Below are 17282 nucleotides of genomic sequence, written 5' to 3'. Positions count from 1 at the left end.
TGTTGTTTTTTTTTCAAATTTTTTTTCTTTGGTAAACATAATGACTTTTTAAAATTATTATGTAAGAATTCTGCCTCCTCCTTCACGAATGGGTTCAGCCATTATGGCGCATGCGCATGGCTTTCATTCCGGAGGGAAAAATTTGAAGTTAGGACAAAACAGGTGTTGAAGTTGAAATATTTATTTGTTTCAATAATCAAGTTACAATGGAGGGCGAAGATCTGGACTGGACCTCTGACAACAAACCAAGAGTGAGTTGTAGAACGTTTGATTGTCTTAGAACGTCGCAAGAAGCACATAAAAAGAAACTCTGGACTTTCGGGGGGGGGGGGCCTTTTGTTGTGGGTTAGATGGACTACAGTACTACAGGTTCCCTTTGCAACTATTTACTCAATTAACGTTACAAGATTAACTTATGACATCAATTGTGGTAACTCTTCTAGATAGCCATCTCATTGGACACAAGTACTTTTTTCTCCATAACTGTAACATGTCATCCATACATCATCATCATCATCATCATATTTGTTGACCCCGCGAGGGGCAAAGTAGGGGGGGGGAGGAGGTCCCAGGCTAAGGCCGGCAGGCCTCCAGCTTGGCGTGGTATGACTCAACGGTGGGAGCCGTAACAACCGCACCAGGCAGGACGTTCCACTCGAGGATTGTGCGGGGGAAGAATGAGTGTTTGTAAGAGTCTGTCCGGGCGTTAAGTGGTTGAAATTTGAGCGTGTGGCTCCCCCGGGTGTCATCCATACCAGAGTTCTTGAAGGGGAAGTAACCTCATTGTATTGATGCCCTACAAGATAATAATTGTGTTCTACCCTTTTGGGAAAAGATATGAGTGTTTCCGAAGAAGAAGAGCTTCTAGTAAAGAGCTTGATGACATCTGCTGTTATTTGGGTAGTAGAGTCAATAGCCCCCACCATAGGGGACATGTTGTTGTTTAAGATGTTGTTTACAGCAGGAGGGTCTAGCCTCTAGGTTGAGATCTCCCAACCTTGTGCAGCTTATTTTTGCATAGTTTATAACAGAAAATAATCGTCCAGAATTATGAAATGAAAATGATGCGAAAAGGTGGTTGAACATGTCCTTCGCAATAAGATTTATTCATAAGGACATTTTTTATTTTGGTGCAGAAAAACTACAAAGGGGTTCCTTTTTAAAAGCTTACTACTAGTGACGTTACTAGTTATGGATTATGAATTATGCAGATGAAGGATCTCACCATGCCATGTTGTTCTGCAATGTCTGTAGGAGGTGCGGACAGGTCGGCGGGCGCGGGCCACTCCAGCCTTCACACTAGACGACAACGCTGGGCCCGGTGTAGAGGATGATGACATCAGCAATGACATTGGAGGGGGCAGTAGCGTAAGAGACATACATGCATCTTAGATCCTGCTTCATTCTCTTAATGGTTACTGTGAGAATGCAGGCGGTTCAAATTATGACCAATGTCTGAACTTATGGTACAGAAGTAATCCTGACAGTCATACTATGTGCCTTTCAACAGGAGCATGTCAAGATCTTGATTAGCAAAGAGTAATAGCGCTATACTCTGAGTGAGAGCTGGTCATCTCTTATATGTTACAGGAATGTCCTGACATCTGTAATGATAACAGTTATAAGACGTAACATTGATTTTTCTTGTTGCCCCAGTCCCCAGGGCCGCCACGTCCCTCCAGACGACAGGGTGGATGGGCAGACGATACAGGCAAGGAGAAGAAAAGGTGGGGAGTGTGGGGACTCCTGGGGGACAGAACATGTTTCAGAGAACATCTCATATCATTCATCACTACGGTCTAACTGCATCTCAATCTGACAACCTTTCTCCTCCTTCTTGTGATCTTTCTTCCACCTATTCTGTTGCTGAGAAAAATAGTTTTCTTTAGTAATTTTCTGAAGTTGAGGTGTTTGGTTCTATGTTTTGTTTTGGGTTTTATGTTATGTTTATCGATTGCATGCTTTTTGTTTGATTTGGTAGTGTTTGATTTGGTTTCAATGTTCTCTCTAGTTTACATCAAACAGTGTCATAGATTTTTTGTTCCTTTCTGAGTCTTTTCTAGTCTTTCTAGTATACGTTGGTGTTGGTAGCACTACTGTTTAACTGGTGTTAGTTGCACATTTTATCAGACATATGCTCCTGACCTAGCTACCCATAACTGCTGAAGCTATCCTGCCATCTGAGCTTTAGTTTAGGCACTTTCATGTAGAATTCTTTTTCTTTTTTTTATAAAACTAGGCTGTACTTACTCAGTTACTGTCTACTTTCTGTCTTTCACAAAGAATTAAAATTTCAACAACTTTGCCTCTTGTTTTCACTTCTGTCATCAGCATCATCTCACAGGTATAGTTCATAGTGATTTGTAGTGATACGTACATTTGTATGTATGAAAAATCATCCCAAATAACAAGTAACAGTATACCTTATCATTAATGAATTTCTCTTTTTTGTGGGAATGCTTCATTTGTGGACCGTGTAGACCAGAGTAAGTAGCAAGAATTGTTGTTGTCTTGTTTATCAAGTCATGATTACTTTTCTAAGAATGATTTGAAGCAATTATGATTCCTTCTGCATTTGAAATGACTTGATTGTTGTAGCTGCTGTTATTGCTTTACATAATCAATCTTATGCCTTATAAGTTATACAGTGTTATTACAGATGTTAAGGAACTTGAATGCTTTGACTTGATTCCTTCTTTAGTCTTTATATTATAACTATGAGGCCCCTTTGTTCTGGGGTATTTCTTTCAGTCTTGATTTTACCATACAAATTTCAAAGGTCAATTCAGTTCATTTTTCAATTGACATTTACTTTGCCATATTTCCAAGTACATTTTGTATGTATATTGTGAAAAACGTTTGTTTATCCTGTTGAATTAGTCTTTATCAAAGATATTTATTCAAAAGGTACTCAATCTAAAAGAGAGATCCTACAAACTAATGAAAATATTTATCATCTCTAAAAACATCTAACTTGACTTATGCTTATGTTTTTATTCTGTAGGGGGAAGAAGTCGATGGATGATGCAGTAGAAGAGTAGGTTTCCGTTTAGGTTGTTTCTACTACATCCCTTCTCATTGCTGCCTCCTAGTAGTTAACATGTGTATGACAGGCTAAGTGTGTATGATGTGGAGTGATATTGGTGTTGAGTGGCAAATATTCAATGTCTGAATGCAACTAACATAGACTGTTGAAAGCTTTAACTTTTTAACAGGAAAAGAACAACAGATATGAAATATGTTTTTGCCAATAAATAGGAATAGAATAGGAACAATTAAGAAGTAAACTTTTTGCGGGAAAGAAAACATTGCATATATCATGAATGCAACTTGTAGCATTCTGGCCTGTTGGTACAGTTGAACATACCTGTGAGGTGAGTTGAGGTAGATTTTTTGGGAATGATTTTTGATCAGCTGTAGTTGATATCTCTCTTTTAACTCAGAGATGGATTCCTCAGGATGATATCAGAAAGGTACAAAAACTCTCCTGGCAAATTTCTCTCAGCACAGAACTGCCACCTAGCAGTCAAGTAGCACACTGCAATGCACCTCTAATATCCACATCACTTTTAATGCTATTTTCTGAACCTCTACATGGAGATATTTGGTAGTATCACAGTAGCAAGCTTCAATTTGAAAAAAACCTGCATGATTATAAAACTTTCAGTAAGGAAACATTCTCAGAGACTGTAATGAATTGCTCTCTCAACAAAATGACAGAAGGTTCAGGTCTGAAGAAGAAGCTTCACAGCCAAATGTCAGACCTACATTTCTAGACTACTCATTAGTGAAAGGTGTTAGTGGATTAAGCCATTACAGTAAAGTTTGTTGTGTCCCGTGGAGTGTAATTCGGTGTTTGATTAAAGCCATTTTTGTTTGTTCCACCCCAGCGCCCGCCTGCGGTCCGACTCGCCACCACGGAGGGACGACTCTGATGAGGGTGAGCCTACTGATTACAGCAGCCCCTGCACTACTGTACTGTACTCTATATCTGTGCAGATGATATTCAAAATTGTACCACAGAATGGCACAATGTTACAAAACAATTACATAGACTATCAGGACATCTTGTAGGTTAATGACATGCCATGTTGTAGATGCAGCAGCTCATGTAGTCAGCTTCTCTTAAAGTGTGCTGCTGGTACTTGACTGTAAATGGCAATAAGTAGGATATTTTAGGGTACCCAGCATGTGTAATTACACCCGGGAGCACAGACACACCCCTTCTGTAAGCTGTAATTTAATTTGAGCTCTATTTGATGAAGAGGTACCGTATTTATGTTGCTACTGGAGGGAGCAGTTTTTTTAGGAACTGTAGTGTTTAGGATCCTATAGAATACTCAGGAATCAGACCCTTGGGTCAACAGCATCAGGGAAAACTTCATTACTTTGTGTGATGACTTGGAAACATTCCTAGTTGATCTAGCTATGATCCCTATATACTCCTGTAGCTGACAATTTTGCACATCGCAGTACTTTAATACTACTTCATCCATGTTTGATATTTCCAGAAGAAGCTTGCCAAGTGCAGTGTTGTAAAAATGATTTCCTTCAGCCTTATAAGTTTTCCAATGTGTAAGGAAGAAAAGATAGTTAGTTTTGATTGCAATTTATTTTGATAGACCCCCAGTTTTGTGCATGTTTCAGGTTTGTCACATAATCAGTTAATACTCAAAATGACTACTGACATGAGTGATTCTTGTGCATGTACCCACTAGTTGTTGATAACATCTAACTTTTGGAATATTTGGTATGTGCAATGTTGATGTGATGTGAGGATTGCCATCCAGCTAAGCTGCGTAAAACCAATCCCCCGATTCCCCAGTTAGTTCTATCTAATGTTGGATGTTGATGGGATGATAGACAGACAGCCCACGTAGTCAGGGAGCCTAGCGCCATCAGTAATGCACAGAGGTGGGGGCTGCCATTGACCAAATGTCAGACAGTTGGACATGCATCCCCCATCTCCTGCCAAACACTTCTACTGTTATTTCATGGTAGACTTGAGGGGAGCTCACATCATGAACCCACTGTAGATGGGGGTCTCTTCACTTCCAGGCTCTGAAGCAGAACTAAGGAGACTTCTATCGGAGACGTGGTAGGCAGGCAATCCAATAGGTGGAATTAATTTGCAGATTCAGTAGGAAGGATAAAAGGGTCCTAAGGAGGTGTGAAATATGTGCAGTTAGATAATCAATATGCTGAGTATTCCTCAGGGGGTGTACCTTCTTTTGCAATTTGTTGAGAACAGAAACTTTTCTGTTCTGATTACCAACATCAAAAGGGAATGTTTTCACGGCATGGAAGACTTCTTAACTTTTCACATTGACATGTTTGGGATGTATTTCACCCTGGGTCAAGGCTATGTGCAGGGGACATTTTGGATTGTCCCATTATCACAGTGTTAGATAAAGGCTGCTATTTCCCACCATGGCCTCCGAACTCTCCCTCTAATGTGAGTTATAAGCCTCATTTCTTTATGCATCATTTCATATCTTACCACCCAACTGACTGACCTGCTGACACGGGGAGATGTGACTGAGGTGCAGTAATGTGCAGACAGAACGGCTATGGTGTCATGGTGTCAGCCAGATATGGACCAAATGATTGCAGTAATCAAATTCTGAAGAGCAGTTAGTCGTCCCTTGCAGTCATTTTAGAAATTTCTTTCACCTTTAGTCTGTAAACACAAGCTTTGGAACAAAAACTAGCTTAACACGTTGTTTACAGGAAGCGTCACTCAAAATTAAGGCAGAATTTGAGACTGCCTCTGTATCACCAGAGTCACATTTTATCAGAAATACACCAAATTGCAAACGAGTGGTCTGAGAAGAGCTGCAAAAGCCATGCCTGGAAAGTAAATGGTCTTAAATTGTTGTATACAAACTAGCTCTACTTCTTTACCTACATTTGCTGAATACTTTACTGCAACCAGTTTATTTTGTGTGGAAGAAAATCCAAATAAACTGCTCTTAGACTAGTAATGATAGAAATATTTGTAGCAAAAAGTGCTGGGTAAGAGTAGACATACGGTCCTCTACTTAGTACTAGCACAAATCTGGACGCTGTAGGTCCATGTTCTATGATTGATATCTGCTCTATAATCAACAACTTTTCTGATGGACCTCCATCTCAGTTTTGCCGGATTTTACAGCTTTGTTCATCTCCATGTTGTGTGAGGCAGCTAACCATGTCACTGACTTCTTGACACCTGCTAATTTGATTTTGCAGCAGAAACTCAGAGTGTTTTATTCAAGAAGCCAGCCGAGCCAGATGCACAGACTCACTCATGAATCCACATTGAGTTCAGCAGGCCACACTTAACATCAATTCATATCAACTTCATGCTCCCCTGAATCTATATTGATCTGTACAAGTTCAGCCATCCTCATTTATGGTATCTCCCTCCATTCCTCGCCATCTAGGCATTGTAAAGGTTAAGTGGACACGGTTCAAATTAAGTGCCAGTGGTGAATAATTCTCAGCCCGCTTGCCGGCACCATGTAGTGGCTTGTAATTACAAGGAAATGGGAGCAAGGCTGTATGTTTTAATAATGCTGCACTTGATGGTTGGATGGCGGGTGCATACCCAATCAGTGGTACAGAGAATGGGCAGGCAGGAGCCCCTTGTGCCGATGGTCTATAATTCATTTCCACACATAGCTACCTGCACCTTTCATCTTTATAGGCGCTCTTGGAACTTCAGATGGCAGGGTAGCAATGGGGCTAATAGACAGGTGGTCTACAGTGGTGTGGCGGTGGAGGAAGTGCCTGTCAGAAATACTCATGGCTCCAGTGTAAACACTCATGCTTGTGAAGTCTTTTCCTGTAGCCACATAGCAAAGTCAGGAATATTCTCATTCATACACAGACCAGGTGTTACAGTGTGCTTGGTGGTGCAATTATACAATACAATGCAAGAGCAATCCTCAATGCAGAAAATGTGAGCACTGCTGGCCAGTCATAGCTCAAATTCACATCTAGCAACTTTGTTCTTGGTTGAATTTGTTTTCATTTTGAAAGCCTTTTGGTTGAAAGATGGAGACACAGGGGCTTTCAATTATATAATTCTGAAGAGACAGACAAGTTAACGAATGCCTATTTATAATAATTCAGCAAGCAATAATGTTTGACTGTAAGGTTTTGTAAACCTGCTGCATTAGGCCTACGTACAAGGGAGGAAAACTCACATTTAGGCAAGGCATTCCTGTTTAGATACAGCATTGTGTTACTGCCATCTACATGTAGCCTTCAGCACCAGGAGCTTTAAATAACAGCATTCTGTCAGGATCCTGGAGTCTGTGGGCTGTAATGTTTACAGTTAGCTCTTAATTTTGTATGGTCACCATCCAATTTACACTAATAGGTTGTTGTGCCTGAGGCGGCCCAGGCACCTTGTTTCATTTCTCCAAACTGATTCTCTCCCCCATCTATTATGGTGTTTCAAGAAGTCATTATGGGGCTTGCTTTCCCGCAATTAAGAGGCACAGAGTTGGTTTTTGCTTGTCTTGTGGTTCCAGGGGAGTTAGCTGTGTGCACATTTACACATTTCACGCAAGAGTTGTAATGACTGTAAATGTCAAATCAAAAGTGTTTTTTTTGTCGGGAGCCTTGTACGCCCACTCTAACCCCACGTCAGGAACTGGCTATCACTCATTGCCAGAGTCCCAATTATGTTTCCCTAACCTTTTCTTTTATTCATTTGCCGGAATGCATAAAAAAAGTTTTTGGCTGACATGAAAAGGAAAACAACCATTCCCAGAGGCCGATGTCCTTTGTAGGCATCTTTGTAGTGGTAGGAGAATCAGCATGATGTGCAGAAGCCTATATGTGCAATCAGGGATACTTCTGTACATTGCCTTCATGGCAGCATTCCCAACTTTTCAAGCAGAACATAGTTGGTCCTGATGGCCACTTTTTCTAAGAAAAGACCTCCAGTTAGAAAATGGTTCCTTGATCAGTCAGAAAGGATGATTGAGCTCCAACTAAAATACCATTTAGAATGAAGCTGTTACATTTTATAAATACACATGTAGTTAAACTGTTCACCTAAGTCGAACCGAACAAACTTAACAAGCGTTGACTATGGTAGTTCCAACGTCACAGATTGTGAAGCACATTTTGTGTATTGGGATGTAACTAGGGGTCTGTTGTAGTAGAATTTCTATCTATAGTTACATGTGAACTGAACTGTCACTTTGTGTACCTGACTAGATATCCCAGTGATCCCAGACCTGGATGATGTACAGGAAGAGGACATGGCCACTCAGATAGCTGCACCTCCCAGGTAATGTTACAGGAGTGGCATTTCACATTCACCTGAAAAGAAAATACAAAGTAACACACACATTTCAATGTAATGAACCCCAAGGATGACATTTTCTGTCTCAAAAAAAGGTAAAACGGTGAAACATGCATCCATGTCAGAACCAGAAGATAAATTCTAGATTGGACTGAGAGTCTTCCAAAAATCAAGTTTCTAAAAAACACTATCTGCATGTAAATCCCTTCAGATACGGTAGCCCTAGTCTACATTGTAAGTGGGGTTTGATTGTGTGTTGGAAAAAATCAGTCTCATCAGTAAGGGATCCAGCTACTGAAAAAAAAATCATTGCATATTTGAAGTAGCAAATTATATATCTAATATCAGGCTTTGGTGTGAAAATGAATCAAACGAGACTAAAGCAAATAATTGAATAATGACTAGATAAATGATAGACAAATTGGATATTGTCGCAATCAATACAATTTAATGATTTTGATTACAAGAGATTTGAATTTTTTTCTGTCTACAGTTTACAGGTCAACAAGATTGCAACATACAGAGAGCTGGATACTGATTTATTCAAACAAGCGGCATTCCTCATCCTGGTATGTCTGCACCTGATAATTCTCTGGTGCTAATGCTACATTTTGCAGGACAATGACCAGAATTTTAAATAAGGGCTGCCCTGTCACTGTGGCCCTTTGTGTGTATTTTCATGAATGCTTAATGTAGGCCTCTGCTCCACTCCTACTTGATAGCTGTAATGCATCCCTTGGGTTCATGCCTGGCTTATGCAAGATTATTTCATAATCTAGCCTCACAGAAGCCGTCTAAATTTGTCAGCTGCAATCCTTTCCAAATCCCTAATTGCTCTGGGATAATTTTTTAGCTATCCCAAACATAATGGCAGCATGTTCAAAGGTTGGGAAAGAATGTCAATGTGAGCCAGTAATAGTAAGTTTAGATTAAGGTAGATTCCAGCTTCACTGTGGTACCATCTGGTTCAACAGCTTGAGGCTGCGGTGTTTGTGCCAGATACGGTCCTGTGTGCCTGTTTAGTTTCCTTGGGGCTTGCTCTGGTGGTTCCAACTTCCGATATAGCTCCCAGAGAGACACACAGACAGACATCTGTATCTGCTCAGCACCTGTTCTCTGTCGAATGGAAAGGTCATTACAGTTCCTCCAACTGCATTCTGATTGTTACTATGCCTTACAATTTTCTTTCCCTTCTGCTGGATGAGAGACAGAGAGAAGTATAAGGTCTAGGTAAAGGTAAAGGATGGAGTAAAGGATGGTTAAAGGCTGATACTACAAAATATCAGTAGAATTTTAATGTCATTGAAGCTGACTGGACACACATGACATTTTGGAATTACATGTAGTTTTTAAAAATATACATCAATATTCTGCTTTAGATATTCAATTGTTGTCTCAATTATTCGACTCAGTTTAATACTTATTGAAATACATATTATGTAAAACCATTTGAGAGCTCCTCTTGATTTCCCTCCAAGGCCCATCTGTTGTTGGGCCCTTTTGTTTTCTGCTAGTGGTCTGGGGCGGATATGCAAAACTGTATGTCCATTACCCTGCTATGACATTTCCTTTCCATCAGATGTTGCCACTTGTAGTCTTCATGTAGTTGAACTTTTCTCACATATTTCTCCCCAGGATGATGAGATTGACCTGAAGCCCCTTGCCAAATGTCTGTCAGCAGAAACAGATGTTCTGGAGGTAAGGGGAACTGTCAAGACGCATTTTTCTTCCCTTGTGACATTAAGAAGTTCAAAGCTTTCATGACAGCTACGGGTTGCAGCAGGCCACAGTAGCATTTTGCAGCAATTGCCTCTGTTCTTGCCGCAAAAAGGTTGAACCAAGAAAACTCTGACAAAGTTGAGGGTTGATGTGCCTGTGGAATATTTGTGGCTGCTGTGGGTATTGTGTTAGCTAGCCGCAGTCTTGCCAATGAACCAGCCAGAGACACCACCATTTGTATTTTTGTATTTGCAAAGAACAGACCTGTAGCCTGGGAGGCAGCATTGCATACTAGTAGCTTGTGTGTGCTACATGGGTACCCTGGGGGCCAGGCACCGTATATCGGCTAGCCACCAAGCAACGCGCGCGCGCCCAAGCTTTCCCGGCCCACCCTCCCGCTGTCCCCCGAAGACCGACCCCGCCCCACTCTCCGCTGTAAACCCAAGGTCTGCTAGCCATACACGGAGCCTGGCGCCACGTCTATCTTTGGCCGTCCACAGAGGTGGAGAAATGCTTATGATTTATGGCCGCGCGCACAGCTGGAAGCCGCTTGCACGGTGGCAGGATTGGTCGTCCGCCCTGCGACGATAGCGAATCAGCCCCTGCCTGTTTTAATATTCATGAACCACAGATCGTCATCTTACGCAAGGGGCTTGTGTTGTATTTCCGCTTCCGCTAAAACAGGCGTACGTGGAAATTTGGCGGGAACCGACAAACAGCGTCAAGTAAATATACGCTGGGTGGGCGAGAGAAGCGGCGCTTCGATCTCTAAAGCTTTCATCACTGTTTGATATTCACATTGCATTTCATTACATTTCTGACATGTTGAAATAAAACCTATACAAAAATAAAGATTTCCCTTCGCCTGCAAGCTTATTCTATCGATGTCTATCACTGATACCAACTAGAATAAGTATACACGATTGCCTTTCAATGGTAGTCCGAAACTTTGATGTCCTGAAATGCTAAAATCAAAGGAATTATAAATGCTAAATCATAATGCTAAAACGTACCTTTGGCGAGCTCGTTATGTCCGGAAGCTCGGACGGGAGACGATGGCGTAAATACGGGCTTGACGTGAGTCCCCCCGGCCTCGTATAGTTCACATGATACACAAACATTCTTTGTTCCTTTATTTGTGCTATAACATACACAACAGCCACGGCCATTATCTTCTATTGTGAATTTTTGCTTAACTGAATTTGCAATTGTAACTTGAGTTACGTGACTCATAGCAGAACATACGACAGAATTATTTGATGAACATTTCTGCTATTTTGAGGGTATTTCATCAACAAAATTACCTTTCTTTTGGTACATAAATCAATGATACAGGCCATAGGATTACAGAGATATCGTCTTTCAAAGTTTCAAATTGGGTTGTTTTCTCCAGTGGCCTCTAGTGACCTCGCCTACAGAAGCCCACAGAAATGCGCCCAATCAACACGTGGCGTCCCGCTGTGCGGGGATTACCGGCAGGCCAATAGCGCGAAGAACTTTCCAACACAGGAGCTGTGCTAGAAACTGACAGCAAGAGACGTGGCACCAGGCCGGTAATCGGATAGCGGAGTAATCGGATAGCGGAGTTTGGGTCTGAGCGGAGAGTGGGGCGGGGTCAGTCTTCGGGGGGCAGCGGGAGGGTGGGCCGTGAAAGCTTGGGCGCGCGTGCGGGGATCCGATTACGGTGCCTGGACTCCCAGGGTACTACATGGGTGGAGCTAGATAAATGCTGGCTGGCAGGCTAGAGGATATTCAAATGTAGCTGTCTTAACAGTGTGAAGTTTGGCTTTCCAGTGACCCAAAAAGAGGCTTGGGTTGGCAGTTTTTTGCTTGGGTTGGTCAGGTAAAGGTAACCAGAAGCACATTTGTTTCTAGGCCCTAGTATAGTAACACAACATTTTAGAGCGTTTCACAGCTTTGCTTATTACCTGTGTCTACAGGAGGACAAACCATGGGACTGGGACAGGCTGTTTACTGAGGTGACCTCAGAACTACAGGTAGAGTGGGAGGCTGAGAGGCCAAAGGAGGAGGACGAGCCTCTACCAATGCAGGGATGATACATGCATTACTTATGGAGAGAGGCTTAGGCATAACTAAAGTGTACATAGGCTTAGATGGTGAAAATTTGTCAGCCTGAGGGTTAAACGTGATTGATGTTCCAACATGCCCTTACATAAATGTAGTGATAAACTCACATTGGGGTAGACTGTCTGTGTCAGTAATGGAGAGTTGTCTATTCATTAGTGTCCTGTCGTGTCAAGGGGTGATTTTGTGATAACCTTTTCCACCCTACAGGTGCCGCACACACAAAGTTTGTATTGATTACTTCAGAAGTTAACCTGATAAAGCTTAAGATCAATGTGGAGATTCCAGCTTTGTGCACATTCCCTAATGAGGTAGATGAAGATAGAGACAAGAAAGATTTTTGTGTGATACTTTGTATATTTGTTATTGCTGTCAAGAGTCAGAGATACAAATCATTGTGTAATATACTATTTACAAAGCTGTCGTTCAGCTATTTGCTGTACAAATCTTGTACAAAGATTAAAGAAGTATACATATAATACTCTGATATCCTCTTTTACTGCATATATGTTACTCTGATAATCTATTCTTACTGCCTTGATGAAAACATCATTTTTAGCCTTGTTAGACCCAATCCTACGGTAACAGCAGCATCTGATAACAGCATAAGAGAATTCATCCACCCAACATAGACAGGACTATTATAGACATTCTAGTGTGAATACAACACCTGCCCTAACATGTAGTCTATACAAGTGTGCTGAAGACGTCACTCGTGTTTCACACAATCTAACAATTCCGCCATGGATAAATTTTACATTTAATCTCATAATCATTAGAATTATCTGTTATATAGACTATGAACTCTTTCAAAATGAAAAATCAAATGATTCTTCATCAATTATATCTGAGTGATGGCAACATGGCACAAGTGTCCGTGTATTAACAAGGAATTGGTTTCTCCTGAAGCCAATCTTGAGAACCAAATTTCACTGTTCCGTCAACTTCCTCGAGCTGTACAGTATTGTTCCACTGGGATTAAAGGACTGATGCTTGGTGATGATGAGTTTACAGTGCCACCTGTCCCTTGGAGTAGGTCTCCTTGAACTTCTCCAGGATTGGGATGGGAGAACACACCAACTTGAACCTCTGAAACAAATAAAGCAAACACCATGTCAGAAACACTTTTAAAAATGTCAATCTAAACATGATTCTGGATATCATGTCAATACATACTCCTTCATCACCATGAGAAAATTGAGCATTCTAAGCCAGAAGTTTTAAGAATTTGTTGTGAATACATTGTACTTACATCATCAGCCGTCTCTTTCTTCTCATGTCTGAAGTGCCTGCTGCCGTACGGCAGGGCCCCATACTGGGACGTGGTGTGCAGCAGGGGACTGTAGGGGCGCTCTCTCCTCGTGAACGGCAGGAAACTGGGTTGGGAGATTGAGATATCATCAGTACATTGCATTTTCATCGCGAAATTATTAAAGGGCCTACCTTGCACAAGCTATTACAGTACTGTCAAATAATGATAATTAAACAAGGCATGCCATAAAATTTACATGTTCAGTCTATGTGATGCAATTATGATGTGATACCTTTCTACACTAATGCAGGGAGAGTGTCAGCTCAGAACTCCATTGTGTTTTACCTTACAGCTTAAGAATTGACAAATGGCATTTGTTATTAAGTCTAACTCCAGTAATCCATCTATGACTTGAATCAGTCTATGTGTAGTCATCTATCTTGGACAAAGCTGATTTGTCTTGTAATATTACCGTATGGAATGTCATGTCTCACCCAATACAAGAAGCAGTCAAGCAGTGTGTTTGTTATGGAGAGACAGAAGTGAGCCTGTCAGTGTCAGCTGTCATAGTCAAGTAGGTCAGTCATGTCAGGGACAGTTGTCCATGGTCTACTGTAGTGGGGATGTAAAACAGTCGTGCAGGGGTTCTGTCATTAGAGAGGTGGTTGGGCATCTGTCATGTCCAACAGTGTTGAGATACTGATGTTACCGTCCTTTGATAGACAACTCTAAGATTTTACTAACAATGTAAGAGAGTCGTACATTGTAACTAACTACTGGTACATAAATCATTATTAAATGACAAATTTTCAGCTTTTTCAACCTGTGCAGGAAATCTTTTTGGTTGCTGGTTCTTGTCACATTGTACACTTACGTATCGTCATTAATCCTCCCCTCCCACTCCTGGCGCTTCATTGCTACTCTTGCCTCCTCCTCAGAAGTATAGTCTGTTGCCACCCGCAGTGTTGGTTCCAGGGGCCTGTACCGCTGTGAGTACACTTCTGTAGGCTGGCGGAAAGGACCCTGTTGGAGAAAATACTGGTGAATTAGGAAGTGACAGCATTTTGTCTTCTCTAGACATAGCTGTAGAGTATTACCCTCAATCTGAAAACAGTCCTTAGCATGGCATTGAATGTGGGCACATTTTTTACCTGTTGGAATTCTTATGATGAGAAAATTGAAAGAAAAAAAATGGTCCTAAATGACTTTAAAGTTCATAGTGACAGACAAAGGATGAATCTATGTGATAGTACAGCTGAATCACCTGGGGTTTCTTCTTGTCAATGGGAGGCAGTGGTGCAGACTGGGGTAAGGCAGGGGGGACTCTGGGTGGGGAGGGGTCCACCAGCCCCATGGTGCTGTCCCTAGGCTTGAGGGGTCTCTTGTGGCTCAGGGGTTTGACTGACATCAGTTGGTACTCCATCTCATCAGGGAAAGGCTTGTATGGAGTGTTGTAGATGCCAGAGACCTGCAACAAGGGGGACATTGGGACCATTTAGTATACAGGAAGAGATCAGTTGATACATGTACATGTGTACATCCAGGTAAAAATCACATCTTGGACAAAACTGAAGGAGGTAGTATACCCAATCACCTGGTGTGTGCTGAGTAAGTAGTGATTTTTCCTGGCATTGTAGATCTCTTTCTTCTCTGCCAACTCCTGTCTTCTCTTCTCCCTTTCTCTCTTGTGCATCTCTGCATATTCACTCAGCTCACTCCTGGGTAAAATACAGTATAACATAATTAGTTACCAACAATGGCATAAATGTACTATGAAACAGAACAAAGTTGACTAGAGAAAATGTTATTTGCATTTTTGTCAGCCGGCCAACTTTCCAGACACCACCAACTCAAGAGGACAAACCATTCCCTAACTGCATTATTTCACCAATTATGTGTGGCAGTGAAGTAGACTGTCAAGGCTTTTAGTTGCTAAGCTGCATTTGTATGGAGGACTGGGGACAATGGGCAGAGCTTTGAAAGCAAGGGTCGTGAGGTCATGTGAGAGCAAGATGACCCCTGCAACACCACACCATCCAGAACACAGGAGGAAACAAAATCCTGTTTATCTACACTCTAAGTACACAATCTGCTGGGCCCACGCTGCATATCCTTTCAACCCTATTCAGTTGGAACAATAATCTTTCAAGGGAGCTCACAGTCATACAAGTTTCTCGTTTTACACTTAAGTTTTGAAAGCCATCAGTAACCGACTTAACGCTGCATACTGAAGAAACTTTTGTATTTGTTTTGATTAGAGTTGTATTTGATTAGTCTTACCTGACAATCTGGTTCTTAATCTGCAGTCCCTCCAGATATCTCTTCCTGGCATAGTAGTTGTGCACATATTTACGAACATAGTACCCTCTCCACCTTTTCTGGATCTGAAGGAAAAAGAAAATAACTTAAACCTGTTCCTTTATATATATTGGCTAAAGACATTCATTTAAAACAATGAAAAGTAAGGATTAAGGAAAACTGCCATCTTAAGACAATGGAATCTACAAAAGAAGATCCTGAGTTGCTTACCCTGACAACCATCTTGTTGTAGAAGTTCATTCTCATCACAAAGACTGAATTCTGTAAGGAAAAAATACAATATTAGGAGAATGCAAAAGATTTTCATTTAAAATGCACGAATCAAACACCACTGCAATATGTGACCATCACTATGACAATCACTGTACTAATGTCTCTAAGGTGGAAGGTCTTACCTTGACCAGTGTGCGGAAGGCTCCCCTGCCCAGGAAGCCTCTCCAGTGTTTCTGGACGGTGACGGCACATTTGTGCAGGAACCTGAAAGGACACACAAATATACATAAGTTTAACTATTACATTTTCATACATCAAAGCAACTATGAACTGTATGCATGTGGTCTGTATGCATGGTGGAAAGTATGTGGTGTAAATTGTTGTGCACGGACTCACCCCATCCAATAGCATTGACAGATGGTGATGATGATGATGATGATGACATATGTTTACAAGTGTGTGGAATACAGAAGATATGTACATGCATATTCATCAAAACTGACAGAGAGTATGGTAACAAACTGATGAGAAAGTTATGCTGTATGTCATGTGATAAAGTTTGGATAATTCCAATGATGATTTCGTAACTTTCACAAATTAATAGATGAATAGATGAATAGATAGATGTCGGTCCTCACAGGTAGCACTGACGTATTTTACTTTATGATACAACCATGGAATGTTGCATGCCCAGAAACAGTCAATTCGACGATTAGAAAGGCTGCGAAAGTAGTTGTTATAACAGTTTCAATGTAACAGTTAGTAACCTGTCTACTACTCACTTGATGTAAGACCTGACCCTCACGGCGCGGAACCAGCTCTGGATCTTCAGCGCTGCCTCATATTCCTTCAGACGGTTCTCCTCTGCATCTCTGAAGATTGGAATATATATTTAGCATTTTCAGATAGATTGTATATCAAGTTGCGTCGCTACTCTACTTTTCTGCACTATTTCAAGGTACACAATTAGTTAAACGTTTAGCGTGTAACAAATTCGCCAGGAGGGCCCTATAGTCTATACACTTCGACTACGTACTATGTGTGATAAAACCAACGGATCGGCCAACCCTTTCACGAAATGGTAGCTGATACTATATTTTCTTTTCCTATAAAAAAAGTAACGGGTTAAATCACCTGTTTTGTATGAAAGTTTCCTCTACAACTTTGCCGGTGAGCCTGCCAAGTTTTACCATGGTCGCCATGTTTTTCATTGGTTCCTTGTTTGTCCTTTGTTGCGAAGCAACGGGGCTATACCAATACTGATGGAACTGTCATGCCTAAGAAATAATCGCTCCTTTAAAATCAGTTTTTATCACAAATCATAAATTTTCTACTGTTATATATCATTTTAGTGTGGGCAGAGTAATTATTGGTGTCATATTCTACTTTTCT

General features: G+C 41.2%; 2 protein-coding genes across 2 annotated transcripts; one reads left to right on the top strand and one right to left on the bottom strand.

Moving 5' to 3' along the window:
* The first annotated feature begins 104 nt into the window (after positions 1-104).
* LOC136432850 (intraflagellar transport protein 43 homolog A-like) lies at positions 105-12585 on the top strand. The gene is made up of 9 exons (XM_066424424.1): positions 105-251; positions 1255-1368; positions 1657-1727; positions 3005-3037; positions 3891-3940; positions 8215-8287; positions 8796-8871; positions 9938-10000; positions 11962-12585. Exons 1-9 carry the CDS (start codon positions 207-209, stop codon positions 12076-12078), a joined length of 642 nt encoding a protein of 213 aa, XP_066280521.1. The 5' UTR covers positions 105-206; the 3' UTR covers positions 12079-12585.
* On the bottom strand, positions 12444-17145 carry LOC136432848 (spermatogenesis-associated protein 17-like). Its single transcript, XM_066424422.1, has 10 exons — positions 17025-17145; positions 16673-16762; positions 16073-16154; positions 15888-15938; positions 15639-15742; positions 14953-15076; positions 14623-14826; positions 14233-14381; positions 13359-13482; positions 12444-13195 (listed from the first exon to the last, which is right to left on the bottom strand). Exons 1-10 carry the CDS (start codon positions 17099-17101, stop codon positions 13115-13117), a joined length of 1086 nt encoding a protein of 361 aa, XP_066280519.1. The 5' UTR covers positions 17102-17145; the 3' UTR covers positions 12444-13114.
* Between the last annotated feature and the right edge of the window lie 137 nt (positions 17146-17282).

Source organism: Branchiostoma lanceolatum, chromosome 4, assembly GCF_035083965.1.
Source record: "Branchiostoma lanceolatum isolate klBraLanc5 chromosome 4, klBraLanc5.hap2, whole genome shotgun sequence".
NCBI classification, from domain to species: Eukaryota; Metazoa; Chordata; class Leptocardii; order Amphioxiformes; family Branchiostomatidae; genus Branchiostoma; species Branchiostoma lanceolatum.
This window is presented reverse-complemented; position numbering and strand designations above follow the sequence as displayed.

What these genes read in the sequence shown, in the direction of transcription:
- LOC136432848 (XM_066424422.1), bottom strand. Translation starts at nt 17,101, where the DNA reads ATGAAAAACATGGCGACCATGGTAAAACTTGGCAGGCTCACCGGCAAA. An exon ending in ATTAAGAACCAGATTGTCAG is followed by an intron (nt 15,077 to 15,638) that starts GTAAGACTAATC and finishes TATTTTACCCAG; the next exon opens with GAGTGAGCTGAGTGAATATG. An exon ending in AGAAAGAGACGGCTGATGAT is followed by an intron (nt 13,196 to 13,358) that starts GTAAGTACAATG and finishes TATTTGTTTCAG; the next exon opens with AGGTTCAAGTTGGTGTGTTC.
- LOC136432850 (XM_066424424.1), top strand. Translation starts at nt 207, where the DNA reads ATGGAGGGCGAAGATCTGGACTGGACCTCTGACAACAAACCAAGA. An exon ending in ACATTGGAGGGGGCAGTAGC is followed by an intron (nt 1,369 to 1,656) that starts GTAAGAGACATA and finishes TTGTTGCCCCAG; the next exon opens with TCCCCAGGGCCGCCACGTCC. An exon ending in AAGCGGCATTCCTCATCCTG is followed by an intron (nt 8,872 to 9,937) that starts GTATGTCTGCAC and finishes ATTTCTCCCCAG; the next exon opens with GATGATGAGATTGACCTGAA.